The sequence below is a fragment of the Vigna unguiculata genome, chromosome 10 (assembly GCF_004118075.2).
Source record: "Vigna unguiculata cultivar IT97K-499-35 chromosome 10, ASM411807v1, whole genome shotgun sequence".
NCBI lineage: Eukaryota > Viridiplantae > Streptophyta > Magnoliopsida > Fabales > Fabaceae > Vigna > Vigna unguiculata.
The window spans coordinates 271,539-297,891 of record NC_040288.1 but is presented as its reverse complement, the minus strand read 5'-3'; the positions used below and the strand labels follow the sequence as shown (position 1 = coordinate 297,891).

General features: G+C 36.1%; 4 protein-coding genes across 12 annotated transcripts; 1 reads left to right on the top strand and 3 right to left on the bottom strand.

Moving 5' to 3' along the window:
• Positions 1-3,233: 3,233 nt before the first annotated feature.
• Positions 3,234-6,064, bottom strand: LOC114167181 (putative receptor protein kinase ZmPK1). The gene is made up of 2 exons (XM_028052176.1): positions 5,088-6,064; positions 3,234-4,983 (listed from the first exon to the last, which is right to left on the bottom strand). The coding sequence occupies exons 1-2, from the start codon at positions 6,037-6,039 to the stop codon at positions 3,452-3,454; spliced, it is 2,484 nt and encodes an 827-aa protein (XP_027907977.1). The 5' UTR covers positions 6,040-6,064; the 3' UTR covers positions 3,234-3,451.
• Positions 6,065-12,629: 6,565 nt separating this feature from the next.
• Positions 12,630-20,161, top strand: LOC114167183 (putative receptor protein kinase ZmPK1). 9 transcript variants are annotated; one of them, XR_003600134.1, is made up of 8 exons: positions 12,721-12,864; positions 12,962-13,948; positions 14,530-16,032; positions 16,121-16,163; positions 18,422-18,660; positions 18,931-19,015; positions 19,114-19,315; positions 20,047-20,161. XR_003600134.1 is itself a non-coding variant. In XM_028052179.1 (4 exons), exons 3-4 carry the CDS (start codon positions 13,009-13,011, stop codon positions 15,996-15,998), a joined length of 2,409 nt encoding a protein of 802 aa, XP_027907980.1. In that variant the 5' UTR covers positions 12,630-12,712; positions 12,806-12,864; positions 12,962-13,008; the 3' UTR covers positions 15,999-16,247. The 9 variants fall into 9 exon arrangements, 4 of the variants coding, with proteins under 4 accessions (XP_027907980.1, XP_027907981.1, XP_027907982.1 ...); XR_003600130.1 differs by having other exon boundaries at positions 14,530-16,163; XR_003600132.1 differs by lacking the exons at positions 18,931-19,015; positions 19,114-19,315 and having other exon boundaries at positions 14,530-16,163; positions 20,047-20,142.
• On the bottom strand, positions 16,627-21,890 carry LOC114167185 (vacuolar-sorting receptor 1-like). Its single transcript, XM_028052182.1, has 12 exons — positions 21,300-21,890; positions 20,185-20,883; positions 19,486-19,574; positions 19,326-19,395; positions 19,164-19,247; positions 18,920-18,996; positions 18,733-18,814; positions 18,552-18,634; positions 18,386-18,452; positions 17,886-18,014; positions 17,341-17,447; positions 16,627-17,046 (listed from the first exon to the last, which is right to left on the bottom strand). Exons 1-12 carry the CDS (start codon positions 21,589-21,591, stop codon positions 16,951-16,953), a joined length of 1,875 nt encoding a protein of 624 aa, XP_027907983.1. The 5' UTR covers positions 21,592-21,890; the 3' UTR covers positions 16,627-16,950.
• Positions 21,891-22,775: 885 nt separating this feature from the next.
• On the bottom strand, positions 22,776-25,818 carry LOC114167182 (putative receptor protein kinase ZmPK1). Its single transcript, XM_028052177.1, has 2 exons — positions 24,573-25,818; positions 22,776-24,411 (listed from the first exon to the last, which is right to left on the bottom strand). The coding sequence occupies exons 1-2, from the start codon at positions 25,513-25,515 to the stop codon at positions 22,934-22,936; spliced, it is 2,421 nt and encodes an 806-aa protein (XP_027907978.1). The 5' UTR covers positions 25,516-25,818; the 3' UTR covers positions 22,776-22,933.
• Positions 25,819-26,353: the final 535 nt, after the last annotated feature.

Here is a 26,353-nt window from a genome sequence, read left to right as displayed (position 1 = left end):
ATGTTCGTAGTCATTGATTCATCTCATCAATTTGTTTAATAAAAAATGCCAATAATTTATGCGTTATATAGAAAGATCTAACCCTTTAAACTTTTTTCATGAACACTTTTCTTGAATAAAATTTAGAACAGAAGAGAGTTCTATTAACAGATTCAACACGCTGGATCAGTGAGGTCAAACATTATCTACATGAAAACCGGAAGGCCATTATAAGATATGGAAAAAGTATGCAAAATTTAATATATTTACATGTCTTTTTAGAAAAATGAAAGAGTACAACCGTTACTCCTGAAGTAACTTTGGATACGTCCGTGCTTATGGATAAGTGAAAAATATGTTTGGAAACTAATGAGAATTTTTATACGACTTCATTTTTTTATATATTTTAGAAGTGTTTAGGAATAAGTTGTAAAAAAAACCATAAATAAATGGTGAACAACATTAATTTGAGGACCAAAGAGAAATTAAAATGAAGTGAACCTCACGGGACGTGATTCAACCAATTCTTTAACTGGAGAAGAAACATTTTGTATTACAAAAAGGTGAAAAAGCTCTAAAACTATCTCTCATTCTCCAACCCTTGTCAAGATATCTTACTGGAACTTAGGCATGCCATGAGTGTGGCATCTTAAGCTCTTTTGGCAAAGGAGTTTGCACGCATAAAAGTTGACTAATGTGGTCACTCATTTCAACTTCTTCACCTTGAGCATATATAAACTGTAACCAACCATTTTACAAGCAATGAGGAACAGAACTGCACTAGTGCTGAATGGATTTAACATAATGGTTAGCCTGAACCCCAAGAAAGTTGTGAAGGGGAGTGAGTCTCAGATGTTTGCATCTGCTGAAATCTTTTCATTGTTGATCGTCTCAAGTTTAGCTTTTGCTTCTCTGCCTTTTCCCTCACTGTGCATATTTTCTTTTGAGTCCTCACTGAGGCCTTAAATTGTTTCCTCTCCAGATCACTCTGTAATCACAGGACAAAAAAGATTAATGAAAAAAAAGGAGGCTACACTGAAGACATGCATTTGCTTAAGAGTTTATTTGTGCTGCTAATGTGGCCTAAAAGGACACTGTGTAGAGAAACTTCTCAGCTAGAAGATAAACACAAAAAGAAAAATGAAATCATAAACTGCAGAATCTGTTTATGAGTTCAAGTTTGCATCGTGTTTAATCCTTGAGAGCATTTGAGGGTTGATGTACACAATTCAATGTAAAACAAGCAGTTTGTGCTTTGTTTTTCTACCCTACTAAGGGTATAAATAGTGCACAATCTACATATTTAAATGTAACATAGATGGAACAAGCTTACATGCCTGAATTTTATCCATCTTGTCCATAGCTTTTCTTGTTTGCTGCAGCTCCCAATCATTTATGGCGTGTTCCTTTCTTCTCATCCTACAAACAAATTTATCTTGTTACTGTCTCAATGACAATCACACAAACAAAAAGTAATAATAGGTTTGAGAAATTTCTGCGTAGTTCTCACTCACTTTAGCATAAGTTCAACGTGCTTGGCCTTACGTGCATCTCTTTCTGCTTCCTGTTTCCTCCTCCTAACATCATCGAAAAACTCATCATATGGTCCCATCAGTCTTGTTCGTTCATAGCCTCCACATTTTGCTGTTCTGTGAGTGCAGGTAAGGCATGTCTGGCCTTTGAAAACAGGACTCTCTTCTCTAACACAGGGTAATGTTATGTTGTGCAGTTCACCATGTTCTTGAGCCACAGGGTAGCTGTTGCACAGTGCTGGGAGTCTCGAGTATTCTTCTTCTTCTTGGCTTCCATTTTGCCCAGAATCAATAGATTCTGATCAAAACATTACAATAGGTATCATGAATAATTGCATTTAGTGTGTTTACTTATTGGATTTTGTAAAATTAATGTTAATGAGATTTATCTTCTAATAGTTTTTATTCCACAAACTCGATGGAATTTAACTAAAAACCAATTCTTTCCCTATAAATATTGATCTTCAATAAGATATTTCAACTTAATTCAAAATCATGTAAAATGAATCCAAACACGCATTAGAAAGCAGGAACCAGGTAGACATGAGATCACATGACAAACCTGTAGGATGGTTAGAGGATCTGCAGAACTTATTGGCATGTTCCAACCATTCATCAATGTCTGAGAGGCAAGTTGAGAGCTTGCTGTTGTTGTTGTCGCCATTGTCAATGTTGCAGGCCATGCCATGGCTCTGTGATTCCAAAAGGAAAAAAAAAAAAAAAAAGGGTATATTGGAGTGAGTTGAGTTCATTCAATGATGGCATAAATCAAACCAGTCAATAACATGCATGATGGTTAATCAAGAAACTTCGTATCAGTGTCATGAAAAATGGGAGACATTTCCAAGAACCCAGAAAGAATCAAAAGGAATGCAGCAAGAAAACTAATGTGGGTGAAAAGAGTAATGCAGAAAGTGATTATTTTGGTAGAAAGATTGATTGGAAGATGAAGCAAAGAAGGAGTTTCTTGAAGGGTCGGTGATTGTACGAACGTGGTGTCTTGGAGTGGAGAACTCAGTGGCATGGTGTGTGTTTGTATGAAATGTGGTTGAGGCGTTGCTGCAGATGGTGGAGGGAGATTCTGGCAATGCAGTCATTAGAGAACTCATGCTCCATGCTGAGTTTTTGAAGCTTCTTGCTACACGAGAAGAGGAATCAGATTTGTTGGAGCAAAAATGGGACATGTTGGCTTCCTTGTGTGAAGATGGAACTGTGTGCTTTGTTTCCAACATTGCCAGTGCCAAATACTCTCTCTCTCTCTCTCTCTCTCTCTAAACTCTCTTTTCTTTAAGGAGTTTTTCTACTTTACATGACTTCATGTCAAAAACAACTTTTGAATCAAACTGAATATTTATTATTTGGAGATGGATGAATATAGGATGCAAGATAAATAAATAAAATTAAATTTATCTTATGAATTTTAATATTTGTTAGGAGTGTTACATGCTATACAAATATAAACCGGCTTTCCTTTTTTTTTTTTTACACGGAATAAAATTTTGTTTGATTGTTTTATATTTGTTTCACATATAACAATATATGTAAATTAATGTAAAAAAATAGTCAATTTAATTTAGCTTCACAAGGTTTGCAAGAATGTTGTGCTCTGGTTTTATTGGTACACTCACTCTCACACAAACACTTTGCTTCATTTTCATCTCATTCAAAGCTTAGTGCAATGGGTTTGAAGTTTCATCAACAGGTGTCTACTCTTTCACAACAAGAAAAGAAAAAGTCACTAATCTTATTCCTTTGGAAGAGACAAAAAAACAATATTCAAACTGGTTTTACACACTAATTTAACTCTGCTACTTAACAAGAGAACAACATGGTAACAAACAAATCAAAACAAAGAGGATCACAGTCCCTAACTGAATTAAAAATATTAATTGTAGTATTATCAAGAACAAGAACTTTGCTGTCATAGGAGAGATGCATGGCTATTCTTTGTTCAAAACATCAACAATCGTGTGCATATGACTCTGCAGCTTCTCTGTTACTCGACTCATGCTGGGCCTAGCATTTTTCTCTTCCTCCACACATTCCAAAGCCACTGTTGCCAATATCTCCACTTCATTCATGTCATAGTTTGTTCCCAAAGCAGGGTCAACAATTTGATCCACCCAAGATGATCCATTTTCTGATCCTTTCATCCTTTTCTCCCTCACCCATGTCACCAACCTCTCATGATGAGTTGACTCTGCTTCTAACTCTGTGATTGGAGCACCTGTTGTTGGACTCCTTCCAGTGATCATCTCCAACACAACAATGCCATAGCTGTAGACATCCACCTTGGAAGTGATTGGCAGGTTGAACACCCATTCAGGTGCCATGTAACCTCTTGTTCCTCGTATCCTTGAAAAGCTTGAATTGTTGAGGTTGTTCCTGTTAAGTAGCTTAGACAACCCAAAATCCCCTACTTTTGGTTTGTAATCAGAGTCAAGAAGTATATTTTGTGGCTTGATGTCACAATGCAGAATCCACTCCAAGCATTCTTCATGCAAGTATGCCAGACCCCTTGCTGTTCCCAGGGCAATGATATACCTTTTGCTCCAGTCAAGCACATTTGAAGCTGATGAAAGGTTCTGAGCCAAAGAACCATTCTCCATGTACTCATAAACCAACAACCTATGCTTTCCCTCTGCACAATACCCCAACATGCATATCAAGTTCATGTGGTTAAGCCTTCCAATGATGCTTACCTCTGCCAGAAACTCACTCTCTCCTTGGTTTGCTACTTCGTGTAATCTTTTTATCGCCACGATTTGATTATCTTCCAAGACACCCTTATACACTGTACCTCCACCACCTCTTCCTATCTCTTCATTGAAACCTTTGGTGGCTTGTTTCAGCTCAGAGTAACTGAATTTCCTGAATCCCACAGCCGCTGCAAGAACATACCCTTGTCCCTCAGCACCTGAGGGTAACGTTCTGTTATTCCTAAACAAGAAACACCACACCAGAAAGATGCACACCAGTTCAACTCCTCCCAAGGCGCTTGCAAACCACAGCATGAACTTCACCGATCCATTTTCTCCCTCTTTGACATACGATCTGTGAAGCAGCTCTGCGCCCTGATCACTATCTCCCCCACAAACCAAGCCATTCTTTTTTATGTTGTTCTCAAACTCAACACGAGAAGATGAAGGAAGTTTCAGGAAGAATGACCCCATGAAACCTGGTTGACTATTCCCATTACGCAAATGGGTCTTCGGGTAGCACTGAAAGAAAGCATTTTCCACTGAGAAGCTGTGTTGAAACCCTCTGCATTCGCACATCTGCGAGCAGAGATTCTCACACTGTTGATAGGTGTAATTTCCAAAGTATCCATAGTCGTATCCGTAGAAATCAACATCAGGTATGCGCAGGAAGCGAGTCTCGTCCTCGGTTCTGTTGTTGTTGCTGCTGCACAAAATCTCGAAGGTTGGTTTGCAACCTTGAGACCAGTCTTCGCTATCAACCCAGGAATGACCTATTCACACAATTCTTTTCATCAAACACTTAACAAGAAAAGAACATAACATTCTAAAACTGAAATCTGGTTCTGGAAAAGTTCAAAATGTCTCCTTTTCATACCTGGAAGGCACGAACACTTTCTTCCACTGGGAGGGTCGTATTTGCAATAACTGTTAGCCCCACAAATCCCATGAACGTAGCATGGATGCGAGCGAAATTCCCCTGCCATTGTCCACTTCTCTTCCCCATTGTTCCTGCTGTACATCCTCGCACCACCGTCGTGATCGAGGGTCAACCTCCGTTGCAGCACCGTGCCGTAGTCAATGCTTCTGAAAGTGAAGTTATCGGAAGAAACCAGGTACCCCAAATCATCAAGCACGGCGACCCTGCTATCGTTGTAAGTGGATCTACCGTTTCCGGCGCCACCGTTCCCGAAGTTGTTATTCTGAAGCCAAGGGTCCGGCCAATAAACGCTGGAAACTTGAGGACCCTGGTACATGATGCGAAGAACATTCTCGGAGTCGAAGAAGAGCCTGTAGAAACCGGAGGAGTAGTTGCTCCCGCTTCTCGAGGAAACCAGGCTGCTGCTCTTCGTCAGAGATTGTCCGGGAAGAAGCGTGTCGGTTGGGAAATGGAAGCTCTGCCACATCACAACCTCGGAGGAACTGTTCCGGCTTTCGAGGAGTACGAGGTTGCCGTTGTCGTGCAAACGTAACTGGACTTGTCTGGATTCGGCGGCGGTGTTGGTGGACCACACTTGGAACTGGCCGGCGTCGGTGAGTACGAGGTTGCCGGTCGTGAGAAGGGATAGCGTGGAGCGTTTTCCGTTAACCGGCTGGTCCCGGTTGGCCATCCAAACGACGGTGTCCGGTGAGCGCGTGTACCATATTGCGAAGCAGAAAGCGTTTTCTCCGACGGCGTAAAAGCCTGCTGTGAATGTTTTTTCCGGCGATGACTCTATCACATCTTTTTTGAAGTTTTCGACGGAAAGAGATAAAGAAGACGAAGCATGGAAATTATGGAACAACATCAGAGAAAGGAGAAGAACGAAACACAGTGTTGAAGATGCCATTTTGCATGACACTGTGTGCCAATGATGAAGTTGGTGTCATTATTTAAAACGAAAGAGTCAAAGAAGACAACATTTTCATCTCCTCTTGTTTTTCTTAGTACTTTCCTTCCGTCATTGTTACTCATGAAACTGAAAAGTCTAAGATGTTAATGATAAACAAAGTTGGTTGATTTTTGTAAGGCAAGAAACCAATGAAAAAGACTGATTAAGTGGGTATCATGAGCAGTGGTTTTTTGAAGACTGATTAAGAGCTGAATGTGATTTTAGAAGATAAATGTTCAAAGATTTGGTCATATAAATATATGATTTGGAGAAGAAAGTGTTTATTAAAAAATGAGTTTGATGGTTTTTTAGAGAAAAATGAAATGAGAAGTAAACGCAGTAATGAACAGTTGAAGTCGTGCATGAAAGTATGCATGAAAGTTCAAAAACATAGGGACCTGCGTGTCCCTTCGGTCAAAATATATAATTTGAACAAGGAAAAGCTTACATCTACTTTTCTTCACTTTCCTACTATTTTCCAATATCTAATAAAAAAATAGTATCTATATTTATTTAGTTAATTCACCCTAAAGTATTTTATAGTTTAAAATAAAAATGTTATTTTGTTAGTGTTGAAAGGGTATTGAATGAAAAAATTGGTGATTGTGTTTCCAACATTGATAAACTTTTTTTTTCTCAATTATATGGTTTAACTTCTTTTATGGACGATATAATTATTATCTTATCTCATTTTTTTTTATTTATGTTAAAGTGTTAAGAAATATGTACTTTTATGATTAATATTTTATTGCTTTTATTAAAAAAAATTAATAACAAGAGGATAAGAGACTTTGATCAGCATTAGTGATGTAGATGTATAATACATTTTCAATTAAAAAATAATAAAATTTACTCGTTAGTTTATATAAATCAAAATATCATATATTCAAATTTATGAGACTTAAAATTCAATTAAACTTAAATAAAATATAAATTAATAACATATAAAAATTAGAAACTTAAAATCTTTATTTTTCATTATGCATATAAAAATGCAGTAGACTAGAGAAACTCACTTCTAATTTAAAAACTCTTTTTTTCACCAAACATATAGTAATTTCTACTTATACAACAATTATTTAAAAGTAAACCACTTTGACTATTCTTTTATCACTTAAAATGTAATCAGTTCGAAAAAATATTGAAGATGGAAAATTTCAGAGAATTGCAAAGAAGACTAAATAAGTGATTGAGTAGCTCAATGTCAACCTTTCGAATAGAGTGATTGGAAGGCAGAAAACATGACTTACACATGAAATCTTCGGTTATCTATTCACATCATAAACAAAAAAGTATATTATACTGTTATTGTTTTCTTTTATATTTATATATGTTATAAAAAAGTAAACAAAACATGTGTAAACTTTCAAAATTAAGAGAATATTTTAATAACTTCGTAGAGACTTAAAAGATTTCAAGTGGAATAGACAAGGATTGAAATGAACTCTTTTCAAGCAATATAACTTAAAAAAAAATAAAATTATAGGGTCGAATTAATAATTCTTAAAGAAGCAGGTTTTAATAAATTGACTATAATATGCTGTAAGAAACTGTTTTTTTTTTTCTTTTTTATCTCTTTAAGAATATTGAAATATATGTTTTGGATTTATTCTATTCAGACAAATTTTGTATAAACTTTGTTATTAGGGATGACAAAAATACTTGTGTCTGCAAAGATTGATTTAATGAGTTTTCTTGTAATTTAAATGAAGAACAAGACGAGGGAGAAATGATCAAATATTGATTTCTATAATAGCTCACTCAATACCTGAGCTACATCCAGTTTATCAGGATAACATGAGTCTGATCATACATTATATCAAAAGTTTTATAAAATTTCTAAAAGAATACACTTTTGAATAAAGCAAAACACCAAAATTCTTAAATACCACAAGAATCTTATCCCTGAAATTGTAAGATCCCACTTACAAACCTATAATCACCCTAGGAACCACACAAAAGCACAATAACAACTAAACCTGGATGAAGGCTCTCCCTAGCCAACCAAAACACATGTTCTTCTTCAACACAAGCAAAAATGCTCCAAGATTCAAAAGATCTTCAATCACCAGCTCCACATTGTGTAATCCACAAAGAGAGAGTTACTCCACTCCTTGAAAAGCTAGCTTTAATAGCTTGTTCATAAGTGAATTCAACATGTTGATTTATCCGTATAATCTGTTGATTTAACTTGACTTAATTGAAATCAATCGATTGAATAACAATTCAATTGATTGAATACATTCATGCTAGAATTATATGCAGCAAGCCATTTAACTTGTTAAAAACATTTTTAACAAATTGAAAAGGACAAACACAATACAAAAGACATTTATCCTATGTCATATAGTTTACGAATACAATACAATCTTCAAGCTTTGAGATCTTCGTGATAACTTCGGATGCAACAATTCACAAACTTGATCAACAACAACTCTTCTTCAATTCTTCATCAACCACACATAATCTCATGCACTTGCTTCATTAAATCTTCATCAACCACCAAGGTCACTTGTGCTAATAGATATGATGCTGGCTAAGCTGATCCAACATGCCCTCTTCTTGTGTATAATGGTTTTAGTTGTAAGTCGAGATGACCTTAATCCTATACGATACAAATATAAATAATGTTATCTTTTTATGTTTATTATGAGCTTCAAAGGAGCTCAAATAGAATGGAAAAATAATAAAATTATTATAGATTTACCAATCACATCAAATATAAATGAAGTGAAATTATTTTACAAGTTAACCGACTTATATGAAATATTTGTCTAAGATTTAATCATAATAACATCGCCTTTTTGAATGAGATAATTAAAAAAAATGTTTTTCAATTAGGTGAAAATCAAGGAATTGTCTTTAAAAAAATTAAAAGAACATTTATCGATGCACCTATTCTCATCTATTATTCTCGACCTATAGTTATTTCAAACTTTTCAAAATCCTTTAAAATAAAGTACTATGCTCAAAAAATTGAAGATAAAAAAAATGTTACTTTAAGAATAACACTTTATTGTTAATTGTATTAAAAAGTTAAAGGAAAATCAAAATAATTATTTTACTTAAGACAAGGAACTTCACTATTCTACAATTTCTCTCTCACTTTTTAGAATTGTCCTTAGTCTCTTAACTAATTTTGATTTGCTATCTCTTCTTCTTAATGGTGCTATGGTGAGTAGTGATCGAATTGAGAAAGTAAAAATTGTGAAAGACCTACACATCCAAGTAAGGAAAGAGATAGAGAAGAAAATAACTTATTATGCAAAGATAGAAGAAAAAAAGTTAGCTTTCAATTAAGAGATTGATTATGACTACATATGAAGAAAATTTTCTTAATCACATAAAATTCAAACTTTAAACTTTAGAATAGAGGTGATGGTGGCTTTCAAGTGCTAGAAAGAATAAATGTCAATCCATTTGGTAAAATTTTTCAAATGATTATTATGAGTTGTATTTTTAGTGTTAGTGAATTATTTTTTTATGTAAAACTTACATATTTAATAAATATTGATGTTTTTTTTTATTGTTGCTGTAACATCCCAATTTCAGCAGCTTAAAACTAATTAAAATAGGGAGTTTCATCATAGTTCCAAAACAGATAATTCAGTGTACACAATATATTAATACAGTCTTACAAAAGATATGACTATAAAAATATATCGCTTATACACTTAAACTAAACTAATAAACTCTATACTTAAAATGAACACTGATAAAGCTCCCACTGGAAACCTCCTTCTCAACACTTAAACGATGACTCTTCATCCTCCAGAAGCGCCTTTGACACTGCAACCACATCTGCTCCCACCGAATAGGTGATCATCGCAAAAGGAAACATACAACACGTGACAGACACACTAAAAGCAAGGATAAGCTAATCTGATTAAATGAATCATACACTTCAATTATAAATAGAAAATCATGCAATCTTTCTTATTTTCACCAGAATCACATAAACCACCCCAAAAACAATGCAAATATATTACTCTAGACTCGATATCTGGATTATGTAAGCGACATTGGATCTCTGGGTGGCTTGCACCTATGACGTTTCCCAAACTCTGCAGAGTTTGGACACAAGGGGTTATCACCCAACCACTCCCAAGGTAAGTTCCCTTCGCGTTTGTGACTGAATCGGGTCCACAGACTAGGACCTCCTGCTACTCCTCACGACATAATCCATTACACTCTACATGAGCCTTAATGGTTATTGGAGCGTCAGGATACCAACCCATACGGAGTCCTCATGTCCTTACATACACTAAAACATTCCTCTTAGAATTTCTCTTGAAATCCTAGTTCAACCACTTCTTCTCATATTCCAACTTCATGCAATTTCACCACACATATTACCAGTCATAACAATTCATGCATATCGTAACTAAGTTCATGTTTTAACATTTAAACATAGTTTCATCCATTAGAAACAGAGAAATAGCACTCAGCTGCAGAGGTTCTCGCCCAAGCTGGAAGGTCTCGCCAAGGCAAAAAGGCTCTCTCGCTTAGGCGAGTCATTCTCGCCTGAGCGAGGCTCGAAACAGAGAACAACCCAAACTTTGGGCAAATTCTCGCTCAGGCTAAGCTGTCTCGCTTAGACGAGAGTGACTCTCGCTCAAGCGAGACTAGCTCGCCTAGGCGAGATCTCGCGCAGAAACAGGGGATGAGTTTCTGGTGTTTTCGCTCAGGCGAGAGATGCTCGCTTAGGCGAAAATACCATATTCCCAATCTGTTCTCACATGCAACAGTAAAAAAATCTAGCACAATCCAAGCATACACTTAATTACACAGTTCAAGCACTCATACAACAATCAATCATGCAATTCAAAGTCATCAGAATGATTTCTATACGAAATTCAAGTAAAACAATTATCTTCCCTCACCTGTTATTCTGTTTAGACAACTTTATAAACGTCAACGCCTTAAAAACGTCAACACCTCTAACTCCACAGGATGCTCTATCTACATATAGAAACATCACAAGAACAATCAGGACATACCGTTATGATCACTGATCAGCAGATACTCATACTGATGATTAAAACGTCGCATGCAAGCGGAAGAGGGCTTGCATGCAACAGAAAGACTAAAAAGAGAGCGAAAACTCAACTTACGCGAACGGAGAAACTGATCAGTCCAATTTGAAGAGCTCGCCGAGAGGATCAATCCTACGGTCTCGGTTCTTCAATCAGACGACTAGAGAGACAAAACCTATAGAGAGAAGTCAGAGAACTCTAGAAAAGTAGTTTCTAGAGAGATGATGTGTTTTAAAATAATAAAACTCGTTTATAAGAATTTTATTTATACTAACACCTTTTAATATTAAAATAATCGAGTCTCACTATTTTTAAACCATTATCCATTTTAAAACGCTATTTTCTAGGGTCTTACAGTTGCACCTCTCATATTTTGCAATTATCGCTAAAAAAATAAAAATTATTTTCACCTCTCATATTTTGCAATTATCGCTAAAAAAATAAAAATTATCTACAAATAATTATATATGTATTTGTTTCAACATGTAATCCGTAAATAGTAATTAATTATCAATGAATTTAATGCATTATATCTAAATTTTGTCCATAAAAAAATCAATTTTTTTAGTACATTAAATTTTAGATTAAATCTTAAGATAATTTGAATTTCGCTGGTCTATCATATTTGAACAATACCACAATGACACACAGTTTAATATCAGCACGTTACTTCTTTCAAAAATATCTTCTAACATCAATAGATTATAACATTATTTTATAAATAGAAATTCAATTTTAGAGAAAAAGATGTTCTAATATCCTATAGAGTGAAGAGAATTTTCTCGAGAACAAAGTTTCAAAGAATACAACCCATTCCTTTATTCATTTACACTTGTTTTTTTTCTTCATTACCATAATCTCTTGGCTCATCCCAAATTATCAAAACCTCATTTTTCTTTTTAAAGTGACTTTTGAATTATTTGTTTGGAAGTTTTCTAAAACAAGATTTTTGAAATTTTTGAAATAAGTTTTCTAGAGTGGAATTTTTGGAATAAGTTTTTTAAAATAGAATTTTTAAAATGTATTTCAAAACAAAATTTTCAAAATGTACATATCACCTTCTTAGACTATTTTTTTTGGAGTCATATTTTATAACAAATTCTTGAAAATGAGTATTTTTTAGTTAAATATGTTTGCAATCAGAAAAAAATTAAAATTCTTCCCTCTTCTAAATTTTTAAATATATTAATTTCTAAATTTTAAAAGAATATAATCTTTTTAACTTAAAACCATTAAATTTTATTTATATATTAAATTATATTTGAATAAGATCAGATCTAATGAAATAAAGAGCTTAAATATGAATATGAAACATAATTTAATACGTCAAAAAATTTAGCCCAATTGTATCTATTATCTTTTAAATTTGAAAATTAAATTGTATTAAAATTTGGTTCAGAAATAAACTTTAATTTCGTTATGAAAATTTAGAGAATAAAATATATTTAATTTTCTTTTTCTAGAGTCAATTAATTCTTTATATCTTCTTCTGCCTCTATTGCGAAGAAGAGAGATTAAGTTATCGAAGAGGACAATGGCGGTGTTTTGCAATGATGATGGAGAATATCTTAACAACTACCACCTTTTCTGGATGGGTAGGTGTAGATACTGAGACATTCAACACTTGTTTTCCACAACTATTGACTATTTCCTCGTTTTTATTATTAACTCCTTCAAATTTTTCCTAGAGATAGAATAGATCGAACACGAGACAACATTCACTTTCATGGATCAGCTTCACGTTGAGGTATAATTCATAGCCAAAGCAAGTTGCATTTGTTGTCCTTTTCAATTTGATTCTCTCTCCATTTTATTTATTTATTCAACCACTCCAACCCCACCAGGAAGACATAAAACAGCAAAGCACAGCATAACATGAGAAAATCCATTGATGGCAGCTTCAACACTGTCTTTCGCTCTTCTCCTTCCTCTCATCTTCTTCCATACTTTCCATGCTTCATCTTCATTCTCTCTCTCCGTCGAGAACTTCAAAGAAGATGTCATACTATCACCCAAAAAAACATTCACAGCAGGCTTTTACGCCGTCGGACAAAACGCTTTCTGCTTCGCGATATGGTACACGCGCTCACCGGACACCGTCGTTTGGATGGCCAACCGGGACCAACCGGTTAACGGAAAACGCTCCACACTCTCTCTTCTCAAAACCGGCAACCTCGTACTCACCGACGCCGGTCAGTTCCAAGTGTGGTCCACCGGCACCGCCAACTCATCCAGACAAGTCCGCTTACATTTGCACGACACCGGCAACCTCGTACTCCTCGAAGATTCCCCCGACAACGCTGTCTTGTGGCAGAGCTTCGAATTCCCAACCGACACGCTTCTTCCGAATCAGCCTCTGAGAGGGAGCACCAATCTCGTTTCCTCGAGAAGCGGGAGCAACCACTCCTCCGGTTTCTACAAGCTCTTCTTCGACTTCGAGAATGTTCTGCGGCTCATGTACCAGGGTCCTCGAGTTTCTAGCGTTTTCTGGCCCTACGCTTGGCTTCAGAGCAACAACTTTGGTAATGGCAACAGCAACGGCAGATCCACTTTCAACGATAGCAGGGTTGCTGTGCTTGATGAGTTGGGTGGCGTGCTTTCTTCCGACAACTACACTTTCAGAACCATCGATTACGGGACGGTGCTTCAGCGGAGATTGACCCTCGATCACGACGGTAATGTGCGGGTCTACACCATGAAACATGGACAAGAGAAGTGGGTTGTGTCGGGGCTGATTCGCCAACAACCTTGTTTTATTCATGGCATTTGTGGACCCAACAGTTATTGTACCAATGACCCAACAACTGGAAGAAAGTGTTCCTGCCTTCCAGGTATTTCAGGAAAGTGGTAGAGGAAACAGTGATTTGGGGTCTTTTTGGATAAAGTTCTTACTAAAAGTGCTAAATAAGAAGTTAAAACGCATTGAGTTTTTTCCATGAACTAAAAGTCGACTTTGCTGTCTTAGTTTTTGAAGTTAAAAGAAAAGAACTTTCGTCAAAATTGAAGTATGAATGATTATTTTAGCTCAGTAAAGAGGTTCAGTTTATATATACTTTCTTATTTTCTTCTGTGATAAGTGTTTATGGAGAAAGTATCCAAACTTTTTTTATAGAAGTTCTTTCATTTAACTGTACCTAAAAACTGGTTTTATCTTGTACATAAGATGGTTTTTATTTGACTTTCTTCTGAGTAGGTAAACTCATCAATTAGTCCTTATGTGAAAAGAAAGTAATGTTAATAAATTAAGCTTTTCCCATGCATATTCTAAAATCAAATTTTGGTATAAAAGTTGATTAGAAGTTACAAGATAAGTTTATTTAATTCATTTCACTTCATGTATTCACCCCTTACAATTGTTTATAGATATGATTGTCTCCTCCTGTAGTGTTCATTGAGAAATTTATGCTATCAGGTCACAGATGGAATGATACTGAAGACTGGACTCAAGGTTGCATACCGAATTTTGATCCTTGGTGCAACAACACTAAGCATGAGTCTCGTTTCGTGGGTTTAGCTCAATTTGATTTTTATGGATATGACTATGGCTTCTATCAGAATCACACTTACGAACAATGTGTGAATCAGTGCAAGCGGTTGTGCGAATGCAAAGGGTTTCAGTTCAGTTTTTCGGACCAAGGTAGTTTTGGTAGTCAGTGCTACCTGAAGACACAGTTGCTGAATGGGCATCACTCGGCAAGTTTCTCGGGAATGTTCTACCTGAGACTGCCTTTGTCTTACAACCGTGAGAACCCCATCAGTAATGGTTTGGTTTGTGGGGCAAATAGCAGAGTGGAAGAACTAAAAAGACCGTATGTGGAAGAAAAAGAAAATGGGTCTGTTTGGTTCATGCTGTGGTTTGCGGTTGCCTTGGGAGGACTTGAGGTTCTGTGCTTCTTTCTGATGTGGTGTTTTTTGTTTAGGAATAATGCCGACAAGCATGCCTATGTTCTTGCTGCAGAAACAGGGTTCAGGAAATTCGGTTATTCAGAATTGAAACAAGCATCCAAAGGTTTCAGTGAAGAGATTGGAAGGGGTGGTGGAGGTACAGTGTATAAAGGTGTCTTGTCTGATGACCGGGTTGTGGCAATAAAAAGACTACATGAAGTGGCAAACCAAGGAGAAAGTGAGTTCCTGGCTGAAGTAAGCATCATTGGAAGGCTTAACCACATGAACTTAATTGGCATGTTAGGGTTTTGTGCTGAGGGAAAGTATAGGTTGTTGGTTTATGAGTACATGGAGAATGGTTCTTTAGCTCAGAACCTTTCATCGAGTTCAAATGTTCTTGATTGGACCAAGAGGTATAACATTGCTCTGGGAACTGCAAGGGGTCTTGCTTACTTGCATGAAGAATGCTTGGAGTGGATTCTGCATTGTGATATCAAGACCCAAAATATACTTCTTGACTCTGATTACCAACCTAAAGTAGCAGATTTTGGCTTGTCTAAGCTACTTAACCGGAACAACCTCGACAATTCAACCTTCTCGAGGATACGAGGAACAAGAGGTTACATGGCTCCAGAGTGGCTTTTTAACTTGCCAATCACTTCCAAGGTGGATGTCTACAGCTATGGCGTTGTTGTCTTGGAGATGATAACTGGAAGGAGCCCAACAGCAGGTATCCAACTCACAGAATTAGATGCAGAATCACATAATCATGCGAGGTTAGTGACATGGGTGAGGGAGAAAAGGAAGAAAGGGTCAGAAGTGGGATCATCTTGGGTGGATCAAATAGTTGACCCTGCTTTGGGATCAATGTATGATAGGAATGAAATGGAGATATTAGCTACGGTGGCTTTGGAATGTGTAGAGGAAGAGAAAGACGTGAGACCCAGCATGAGTCATGTTGTTGAGAGGCTCCAAAGTTACGAGCACAATTCTTGATGGTTTTGAACAAATAATAGCCAGACATTGCATGGTTTCTGTTCCTCTCGTTTTTTTGGTAGATTCAGCCTATCATAAATTGTCAGTTTGTGCCTTGTGATAAATCTTCTATTCTTGTGCAGTTTAGTCTTGCTGTTGTATATCATATTCTGGTGCTTGGAAACCGTAAGTTGTTCCTTTAACATTATCTGTTGTATGATTCCAACTTTATCATAAAATTAGTGACTTAGTACATATTCAACCTTAAAATTATGGCAACAATTTTGAGGATATAGTTTTACGATGATACCAATTTTTGTATTAAGCTCTGAATTGCATATTCTTTCTGGATTACATATTCTTCTTATAATCCCAATTGTTGTGCCAATGTGGTAGCAGCCTTAAGCTAGGGTTAGCAGATACAAAATAAACTGGATATTTGAGCTATCAGTCAAGACATTTTCCAATTAACTGGCAAGAGCTCTGTTGAAAGTTTAAGTTTGGTTCTGACTCTTGAGAGCTTTACAGTTAATTTAGTAGGTCCATTGGCAGCAACAAACTACAGATATTATTCATAAAATTTACAAACTGGTATAAAAAAATAATAGAAGATAGCAAAATTGATAATTTCTACCAAATAATGTCTCTTTCCATGCCATATCTAACATCCCCAGTTGAATAGAAATATGATGCCAATTTCTAGTTGCCTAAATTAGTAAAAGGACATGACTATACTCCATATCAATGCTTCCTCAGAAAAACAAACCATCCACTTCGAGGGAAGAAAAAGAGAAAAAAAAAGGAAAAGAAACAGAAAGAAAAAGAGATTTGAGGGGTAAGGATGATACTAACTAAGCCTGATGCTAGGATCCTCTGGTTAAGCAGTTTGTATCTGTGTTAATAACTAACCAACTGTAGAGAATGTCCAAGATATCAAATTCATCTTTGCATAGAGATGGGATTCCCAGACTTTCTAGACATCTCCTTGAGTTTGAATAGAAGTATCCGGTTGATTATCCAAGGGCATATATTGGGCCATAATTGCCCTTATCTCAGAGTCCATGTATCTCTGCAGAAAAATGTTTCCTCTTGTAAGTCAAACGAGTTTAGGATGACAATGCTTAAATTTTGCACTTGTATTATAACTAAAACATCAGAAAAAGAAAGACGGAAAAAACTGATTGTCTTTTCACCAATGCAGCATGTTACCTCAACACTGGGAAAATGGATGTTTTATGTTTTGAAGACTATAAATGTTGAAATAATTCAAATTAACATAACATCTTTTTATCTACATCTGCCTTAAAGAATATTTATCAAAGTCACAATGTTTAAAGGATAATCAAATGAGTTAGAATTATACCCGGATTCTATACTTGTAAAATGCATACCCCCCAGCACCAGCAACAGCCAATATCATGATAACCATCCAAACAATGCCCCCACCGGCCACTGAAGCAGCATATTTTCCTGCATATTTGTAAGATACCGCAAATGTGAAAATGAATAAATTATTATTTCAGTCTCAACAACCATGCAAAGATTATCAACATACAGAAAAAAATTTACAAACTACATACACCATAAATAGAAATAAAATTCCAATGTGCCAACCAATGCAAAGTCATGTTTTCTGTGAAGAATCTAATAGGTCTATTTATGGGACCCATATAAGGATCTAACATCACTTTTAATCTAAAACTTCGAGCATTAGGTTTATAGGTTTTTCAACTTATATGATGTTTTATTTTATTATTTTATTCACTGTGGGACTTAGTCTCATATTTGGACTATTTTCATTAGAATCATCTATCAAATTTTAACGAGTGAACAAAATCTGCTGATCAAGTTAGTCAGGCATAAAAAAATGGCATACAAAGTCAGAAAATGTTAAAAATAAAAACTCACCAATGCACATATCATTTTCTCGCGTGTAGTACAAACCATCAGTACATGAGCATTCATAACTTCCCCAAGTATTTTTGCATTGACATTCTGGGCACTGGCAGTTCAATTTCTCCTTGCATTCATCCACATCTGCAACATGATCAAAACAAGAAATATTAAGAAAAAAATGTCAGATTTGCAGAATAGCTAATGGCATAACTATTCACAATTGTAGGATCATATTCGAACATTCTTACCAAGATTAGCTCATGATTGATGTATTTGCCATTCAAAGGATAGGTACTAGAAGAGTAATGTTATATCTTCCTACACTAACCTCCTGTTAATTCTCCTAATATCTAATAATGTATTAAGAAAAAAAGTAAATATATTTTTATCATGAAAACAAAAACATCGAATGCTCTTTTCATTAAGTTGGAAGTTTATGTGGAAGATGTTGTAAGAAGATTTATAACTACTAAGATTAGAACAGATCAAACAAATTTTGAATGTCAAAGTACCTCTACAGGTTCTGACTCCATCTCCCCTGAATCCAGGTGGACACTTGCAACCTTTGGTGTGGTCATCCTGCATAATCATTTAAGAAAGAAGGCATATATCAGCAGCATTAGAAGAAAAAAAGATGCATGCAAGATAATGAAAAAGAGGACGAAGAGGATTACTTACAATACAAGCAGAGAAAGTCGTGCTACCTCTGGTTTCTTTCCAACAACCTCCGTTGTTGATTGCACACCTCAAGGCCCCTGTAGCTGCTTTGGAATACAAATGTGTGAAGGTGAATTTATATTTTGAACTTTATAGCATGAGATGATCACATGGAGCAATTGATCTAAATAAAGAAAGTTACCTTCACAATGGGTATATCCATCACCAACAAACTGCACATTTTGTATAACTGGGCATTCACATACTCTTCCTCTGAAAGTGTCCTACAATTTTGAAAGTGAAAAAACCAAGCCTTACTCCACATGTATTGAAGTACACTAATATAAACATTCACAAAAATATGGCACAAGATTGAGTTAACCAAATACCCTGCACGCAGTAATGTTAGCAGTAGCGTCCTGCCAACAACCACCATTGTTCTGCAAACACTCGTTGGTTTCCATGTCTGCAAAGGATAAGCAAAGGTACATGATATCAGTTCTATCCAAAACAACAACATATATTACACATTGCCAACTGAAAGATGAGTTGATAACATTTAATTTATTGGTTCTTCTCCTAGGATGTTTGGAAGGGGTACGAGGAGAAAAAGAAGAAATGCAAAAAAGGAACCTGGAGTTAAACAAATTGATGGCTCAGTAGTCTCTTGGAAGCCAGAACATATTGCCTTGAGTACTGCTGCTTTTGATAGCTTACCTAAAAGTGGTAGAAAATTAAAATTACACAGCAGAACAGGGTTAAACAGGCACGAAGATATTCAAAAGGTTGTCAAACCTCTATATTGTCTGTTGTTTATAATAAGGGTAGGTAGTATAGTAACATCTCCACGATCGCCGTTACCAATCTGAAACAAAAATTCATTAACCAACAGAAGAGTCTAATTAGAGAACTGAAACAATCCTAGAAGAATGCTATATTCCCCTATAAGACAAACCTGTGAATCCTGTTCATTATTGAGAACAGGGTTATCGACATTTGCATCAGGATCTCCAACACAATCTTTAACTTTCTTCAAGTCGATACCTTAAAGTATACGAGGAAAGAGTGAACAAGAATGCAACATATCCGTAATTAGAATAATGTAGCAAAAGAAAATTTGAGATTACAAATGAGAAGTCTACTTAAATTTTAGCCAATAGATAAAGAAAATTATAGCCATGACTTTATTTTTATGCTGATTTTGAGCATAATGGCTGTGATATTTGTATAACGAAGATACAAATTTGGTTTCGTTCCACATATACATTAAAGCTGGAGCATTTTACATAGCAGTGAAACTTCAAAAGCAATGACATGAACATTTAGCAAAAGATGACAATTGTATTATTATGTAAGAAACTATGCTACATACTAGTAATGTAAAATAATTTTGTACCGTAATCTAATCACAGATCATGCATGCATGATAAGTTTGTTGTCTTTCACAATAACTACTTTAAAAAATAATCTCAAATGTTGTTGTTGATGAGTTGACTGTGTTAACTTTTATACTCAGGGTATAACTGATAATCTCTTATCATGCGAACAAAAAGAAAAAGCCATGAGTTTTACAAGATTGGAAGAGTTCTGGCGTACACTCAAAATCAAACAGCAAAGTGAAGCACAAGTCCACTGCAAAGTGTATCGAACATACCAAGAGATTTGATAACTTGGTCTGAGCATTCTTCAGTATACTTATTCTCTCTCATTGGGCAGCGGATTGAAAAGTCAGTCACATAGTCCCACCATTGCCAAGGCTTTCCACTTTCATTTGCCACTCTAAAGAAGCATACTTGACGTAAGTTTTGGATAACAACATCTCTACCACTATACCCTCTTTTGTAATCAAGCTCAGGATCTGGTGCACAGTATCTTCCATTATTTATGCACTGGGACTTGCACTGTTCGCTCAATATAAATGCTTCTGGACAATACCAAGTTATATAGTGAGGGGTAAACTTTGCAAACCCTTTCTGCTCTAGTAGTTGAGCTGCCCCTTTAAAACCCTTGACAAAGTTAATTTCACTTTCACACTTTGGTCCACACTCATCATTGCTACTTGTCCAAAACTCATACTCAACTCTCTCATCAGGGTGAGGAAGAGCCTCTCTCCAATCAAGATTTACATTAACCATTTCCCCACTAGAGAGAGAACTCTTGATTTTATCCCCTAGTGATTTGCTGATAAGGGCAGAAGGAATGTTGATCTTCTCAATATAATCGTCTTTGCTGGAACCAGTTCCTTCTTCAGGTGTGTCCATGGTGATCAATGGTTCTGTCCTATCATCTGCAACAAGAATGGCCGCTGCTCCACCTTTCTGTGCATTCCACGCCTTTAAAGTGAAGTAGCAGTCTAACAAAAATGGCAAAAACAAGTTATACAGATTTTACCATTATCAACCATTGATATCAACAATTTTGTACCAATCAATACACAATAATGTGACGCATAATATGTACTACAATCTTGCACAAGAAGTTAACATTACATTATATTGATAATACCTTCCATGTCTGTGATAGCAACGGAAAACTAATGTCAACATACATATTCGATCGATAGCAACTACACATTTGACAATACAACAAAAACTTAGATGCAAATCCACTGTGACCAAACTCTAATTCTATTTGAACAAGCATGCTAAAAGCACTTAAGGAACTCCATCTCAAAGTACTTAATGAACCCATCCGAGTCTTATCTTATACTTCTTTCCTTTGTTATAATTGAAAACTGAAGAGCATTGGAAGGAATAAAGGGTAGCTAACCTCCTCGATCAATAAGAACAAAGCTGGGGAAGGTTCCGGGCTTGGAACTCAACGATGAATCAAAGGGTTTACAACCGTTCTGATTGGACTTGGGGTACACCACTGAGCCAATCATGGTTCCTCCATATTTGGGAACTCCAAAATTTCCAATTGCACATTCATATATACCTTTCAATGAATTTGGGGAAGTGATTTTCAAATTGTTCTTCTCCACCACAAACGATCCCACACAAGACCCACAAAGCAAAATCCATACAAACCACAAAAAACTTTGCTTTGTTCTCATTGTCATCAGACGTTGAACTCTTCCACTTCAATAGAGAAAGATCTCTATCCACAAAAAAGGCAAGAAAAAAAAAATGTAGTTTTAGTTAACAACACCACTGAAATTGAAAAAACATGTTTGAAGCACTGTCTGGATCCAATGGAAAGCTTAGCTAAGTGCAATGCATGCTATGCTGAGAAGGAAACCCAGATGAGGAAAATGAAAACGAAGACCAAAAACAATGGCTTTAGTGGTTGTTACGTGGGAGATGAGAAAATCATCCAAATCTAGAACCAATATGCGAAAGAAATGGACAATGGGGTGAATGGGTTAGTTACATTCAACGGTAATGCCACTCATTGCAATTCATATACACAACTGCAAACAATTACAATGGTCTTAATGTCTTTCAACATTTTTTTTATATAATTCTTTTATCTTCTTTGTGAATATAAAATCTTTACCCCTCTATCTTTCTTTTCAAACTCTATATTTTGTTTAATTCTTATAAATAATAAAAAAAATATTCAAATTCTTTATATCATACACCTTAACATGGTCACTACACTGGTATATACAGTATGATTAGATTTATGTCACTAAATAATGTCATGATGGTTTATAAAAGTTTTAAAGAATTACAAGTATAATACTGGCAAAATGGAATAATTGAAATAAAATTTAATCATACTTTAATGTATCAAAAGTAATATATTTAAAGTATTATTCCTATACTTTAAAACAGTGGCTAACTTCAGGAGTTCAATTTGGAAAAAGAAAAATATAAAATTTAAAGTAAACTAACAAGAATTTTGATGTTAAACTTGTATTCAAAATTTTATGTATCTTTAACAAAGTCACTCCTGAAGCAATGTTTCATAATATATATATTTTTTTAAGTTTTTCTTAACCTTTTTATTAAATCACTCATGTTATTTTAAATATTTTTAGTTTTTTTTTTTATTTCTCTCCGTGAATTGTAAGAATTATCATGAAAAATGTGTTGAAATAGAATAATATTCCTTTTCTTTTAGTATGCATGGGTTAAATGAATGATCATTTTATATATACGAGCATATTAAAGAGTTTTTTTACGATCTAAATGCTTTTCTATAGTAAAGAATTATTATTTTTCAAATTGAGAAAAGATGTTAAAGAAGCCAAAGTGTAGGCTGCAATTAATAGAAGTAGTGTAAAATACAGGTGTAGTACTACTGAAATACTATTATGCAACTGTAACATGTTGCCAAACACTGCAACTGATGTACAACAAAAGATTAAACTGCACAAACAGACAATTTTTTATGATAGACTAAATCATCAAAAAAGTGAAAACCATTGAGGAAGTGGCTAATCTTTGTTCAAGCCATTAAGAATCATGTTCATGAATTTGGAGCCTCTCAGCAACTTGACTCATGTTAGGTCTCCCCTCTCTGTCTTCCTTTACACATTCCAAAGCCACTGTTGCCAATATCTCCACTTCATTCATGTCATAGTTTGTTCCCAAAGCAGGGTCAACAATTTGATCCACCCAAGATGATCCATTTTCTGATCCTTTCATCCTTTTCTCCCTCACCCATGTCACCAACCTCTCATGATGAGGTGTCTCTGCTTCTATCTCTGTGATTTGAGCACCTGTTGTTGGGCTCCTTCCAGTGATCATCTCCAACACAACAATGCCATAGCTGTAGATATCCACCTTGGAAGTGATTGGCAAGTTGAAAACCCATTCAGGTGCCATGTAACCTCTTGTTCCTCGTATCCTTGAAAAGCTTGAATTGTTGAGGTTGTTCCTGTTAAGTAGCTTAGACAACCCAAAATCCCCTACTTTTGGTTTATAATCAGAGTCAAGAAGTATATTTTGGGGCTTGATGTCACAATGCAGAATCCACTCCAAGCATTCTTCATGCAAGTATGCCAGACCCCTTGCTGTTCCCAGGGCAATGTTATACCTTTTGCTCCAGTCAAGCACATTTGAAGCTGATGAAAGGTTCTGAGCCAAAGAACCATTCTCCATGTACTCATAAACCAACAACCTATGCTTTCCCTCTGCACAATACCCCAACATGCATATCAAGTTCATGTGGTTAAGCCTTCCAATGATGCTTACCTCTGCCAGAAACTCACTCTCTCCTTGGTTTGCTACTTCGTGTAGTCTTTTTATCGCCACAACTCGATCATCAGACAAGAACCCTTTATAAACGGTACCTCCACCCCCTCTTCCAATCTCTTCACTGAAACCTTTAGTGGCATGCTTCAGTTCAGAGTAACTGAATTTTCTAAATCCCGTTGCAGCTGCAAGAACATAACCTTGTCTGGGTAACATCCTGTTATTCCTAAACAGGAAACACCACACCATAAAGATGCACACGACCTCAATTCCTCCGAAGGAAATCGCAAACCATAACATGAACTTCACCAACTCATTTTCTTTTTCTTCAACGTAAGGCCTCTCAAGTTCTATAATTCCTCCACCGTTTCTTCCACAAACCAAACCATTATTGCTAGCGCTCTCATCATAGTCATGGAGGAGCAAAGGCAGTCTCAGGAAGAATGAATTGGTGAAACTCGGTGCACGATGGCCATTTAACAACTGTGTCTTGAGATAGCACTGACCATTAGCACCCCTCACAGGCTTGTATTGAAACCCTTTGCATTCGCACAACTGCGAGCACAGACTCGCACATTGTCGGTTGGTGTGATTGTCAAAGAGGCCATAGTCATATCCATAAAAATCAACTCCAGGTAAGCTTAGAAAACGAGATTTTTGCTCAGTGTTGTTGCACCAAAGTTGGAAACTGGGTATGCAACCTTGAGACCAGTCTTCACTATCAAACCATCTATACCCTGCTTCCATTGAAGAAGAAATAATAAGTATTTATACCAAAAAGAAGACGCCAAGCATTTATAATAAATAATGTTTCAGCTATGCTATTTTGAAAAAGCTTCCAAATTTAATAATGAAAGCGAAACAATAATTATTTAATGCTATAATTATGTTTAAATACCTGGACTACAGGAACACTTTCTTCCGTTTCTTGGCTCATAGCTGCAAATACTGTCGGGTCCACAAATCCCATGAATAAAACAAGGTTGTTGTCGAAATAGTCCTGACACAGACCACTTGTCTTCTCCGTCTTTCATGCTATAAAAGCGAACGTTGCCGTCGTGATCAAGAGTCAATCTGCGTAGGAGTCTCATTCCGTAATCACTTGTTTTGAAAGTGAAGTTATCAGAAGAAACCAAATAGCCTAAATCATCCATCACAACAACCCTGCTATCGTTGAAAATGGATCTACCATTGCCGTTGCCATTCCCGAAGTTATTGCTCTGAAGCCAAGCGTAAGGCCAGAAAACGCTGGAAACTCGAGGACCCTTGTACATGAGGCGTAGAACGTTCTCGAAGTCGAAGAAGAGCCTGTAGAAACCGGAGGAGTAGTTGCTCCCACTTCTCGAGGAAACGAGGTTGGTGCTCCCTTGCAGAGGTTGATCCGGAAGAAGCGTGTCGGTTGGGAAATCGAAGCTCTGCCACAAAACAGCGTTGTCGGAGGAATCTTCGAGGAGTACGAGGTTGCCGGAGTCGTGCAAATGTAAGCGGACTTGTTCGGATGCGGTGGCTGTGTTGGTGGACCACACTTGGAACTGGCCGGCGTCGGTGAGTACGAGGTTGCCGGTTTTGAGAAGGGAGAGCGTGGATCGTTTTCCGTTAACCGGTTGGTCCCGGTTGGCGATCCAAACAAGGGTGTCGGGTGAGTGAGTGTACCATACTGCGAAGCAGAAAGCATTTTTTCCGACGGCGTAAAAGCCTACTGTGAACGTTGGTTTGGGTGATGACACTATCACTTCTTCTTTGAAGTTCTCTACGGAGAGAGAGAAGGACGATGAAGCATGCAAATTGTGGAAGAATATCAAAGGAATGAGAATAGCCAAACACAGTGTTGAAGAAGCCATTAATGGATTTTCTGAAGCATGCTCTACCTCATATGGTCTTGTTCTGTGAAGAATATACAATATACAATAAATAACAAAAAATGAAGGAGCATTTGAAGACGAGGTAGGTCAATGGTGATGCATGACTCTTCTACCTTCGTTCATTGCATATTCATTAGTCACTTCCTCGGTTTGAATATATAACAAATGCTGTATATATAATGGCAAAATATTCAATGGAAAATAGGTAAGATTCGCCATGATTCAATATTCTTTAACTGTTCAAAGCTTTTGCGTGGAGGGTGGTGCTTGACTTAGACACAAAAAATATGCTAGTAAATAGCGCACAAGAATTTTTACTGAGTCATTCTTCACAACAGAGTTAATGGCCCGAAGACAGACATTGTTGTTCTTGGCCAAAACTACTTTGCTTGCTACTCTGTTTGGAGGATCTAAGTGAGGATAACAACCATGAATAAGTGTTTGATTTAATTAAAACAAATTAGAGCTTGGTACAGTACAACAATAGAACTGATAAAGGGTATACAAGACTGAGAAATGGGAGAACAGGAAATTTAATACACTGAAAAATTTATACTTGACAATGTACAAGAAGTTATTCAATATATTATGAGAATTTTGTGTAGTAAAATTCAATAAAAGATTGGCAAATGAATATTAATCGAATACAAAATGTCTTATTTCTTAGATCGAAATTGAAAATCAGTAGGAAAATTTGAAGAAGACTAATATTTCATTCACAAGGGTTGACACCAATTTTGTTTCATCGTAGGATGTAAACTCATTAGCTTCATTCAATTGCTTGTTTTCAGAATACAATATTAATCAATTATTAGCA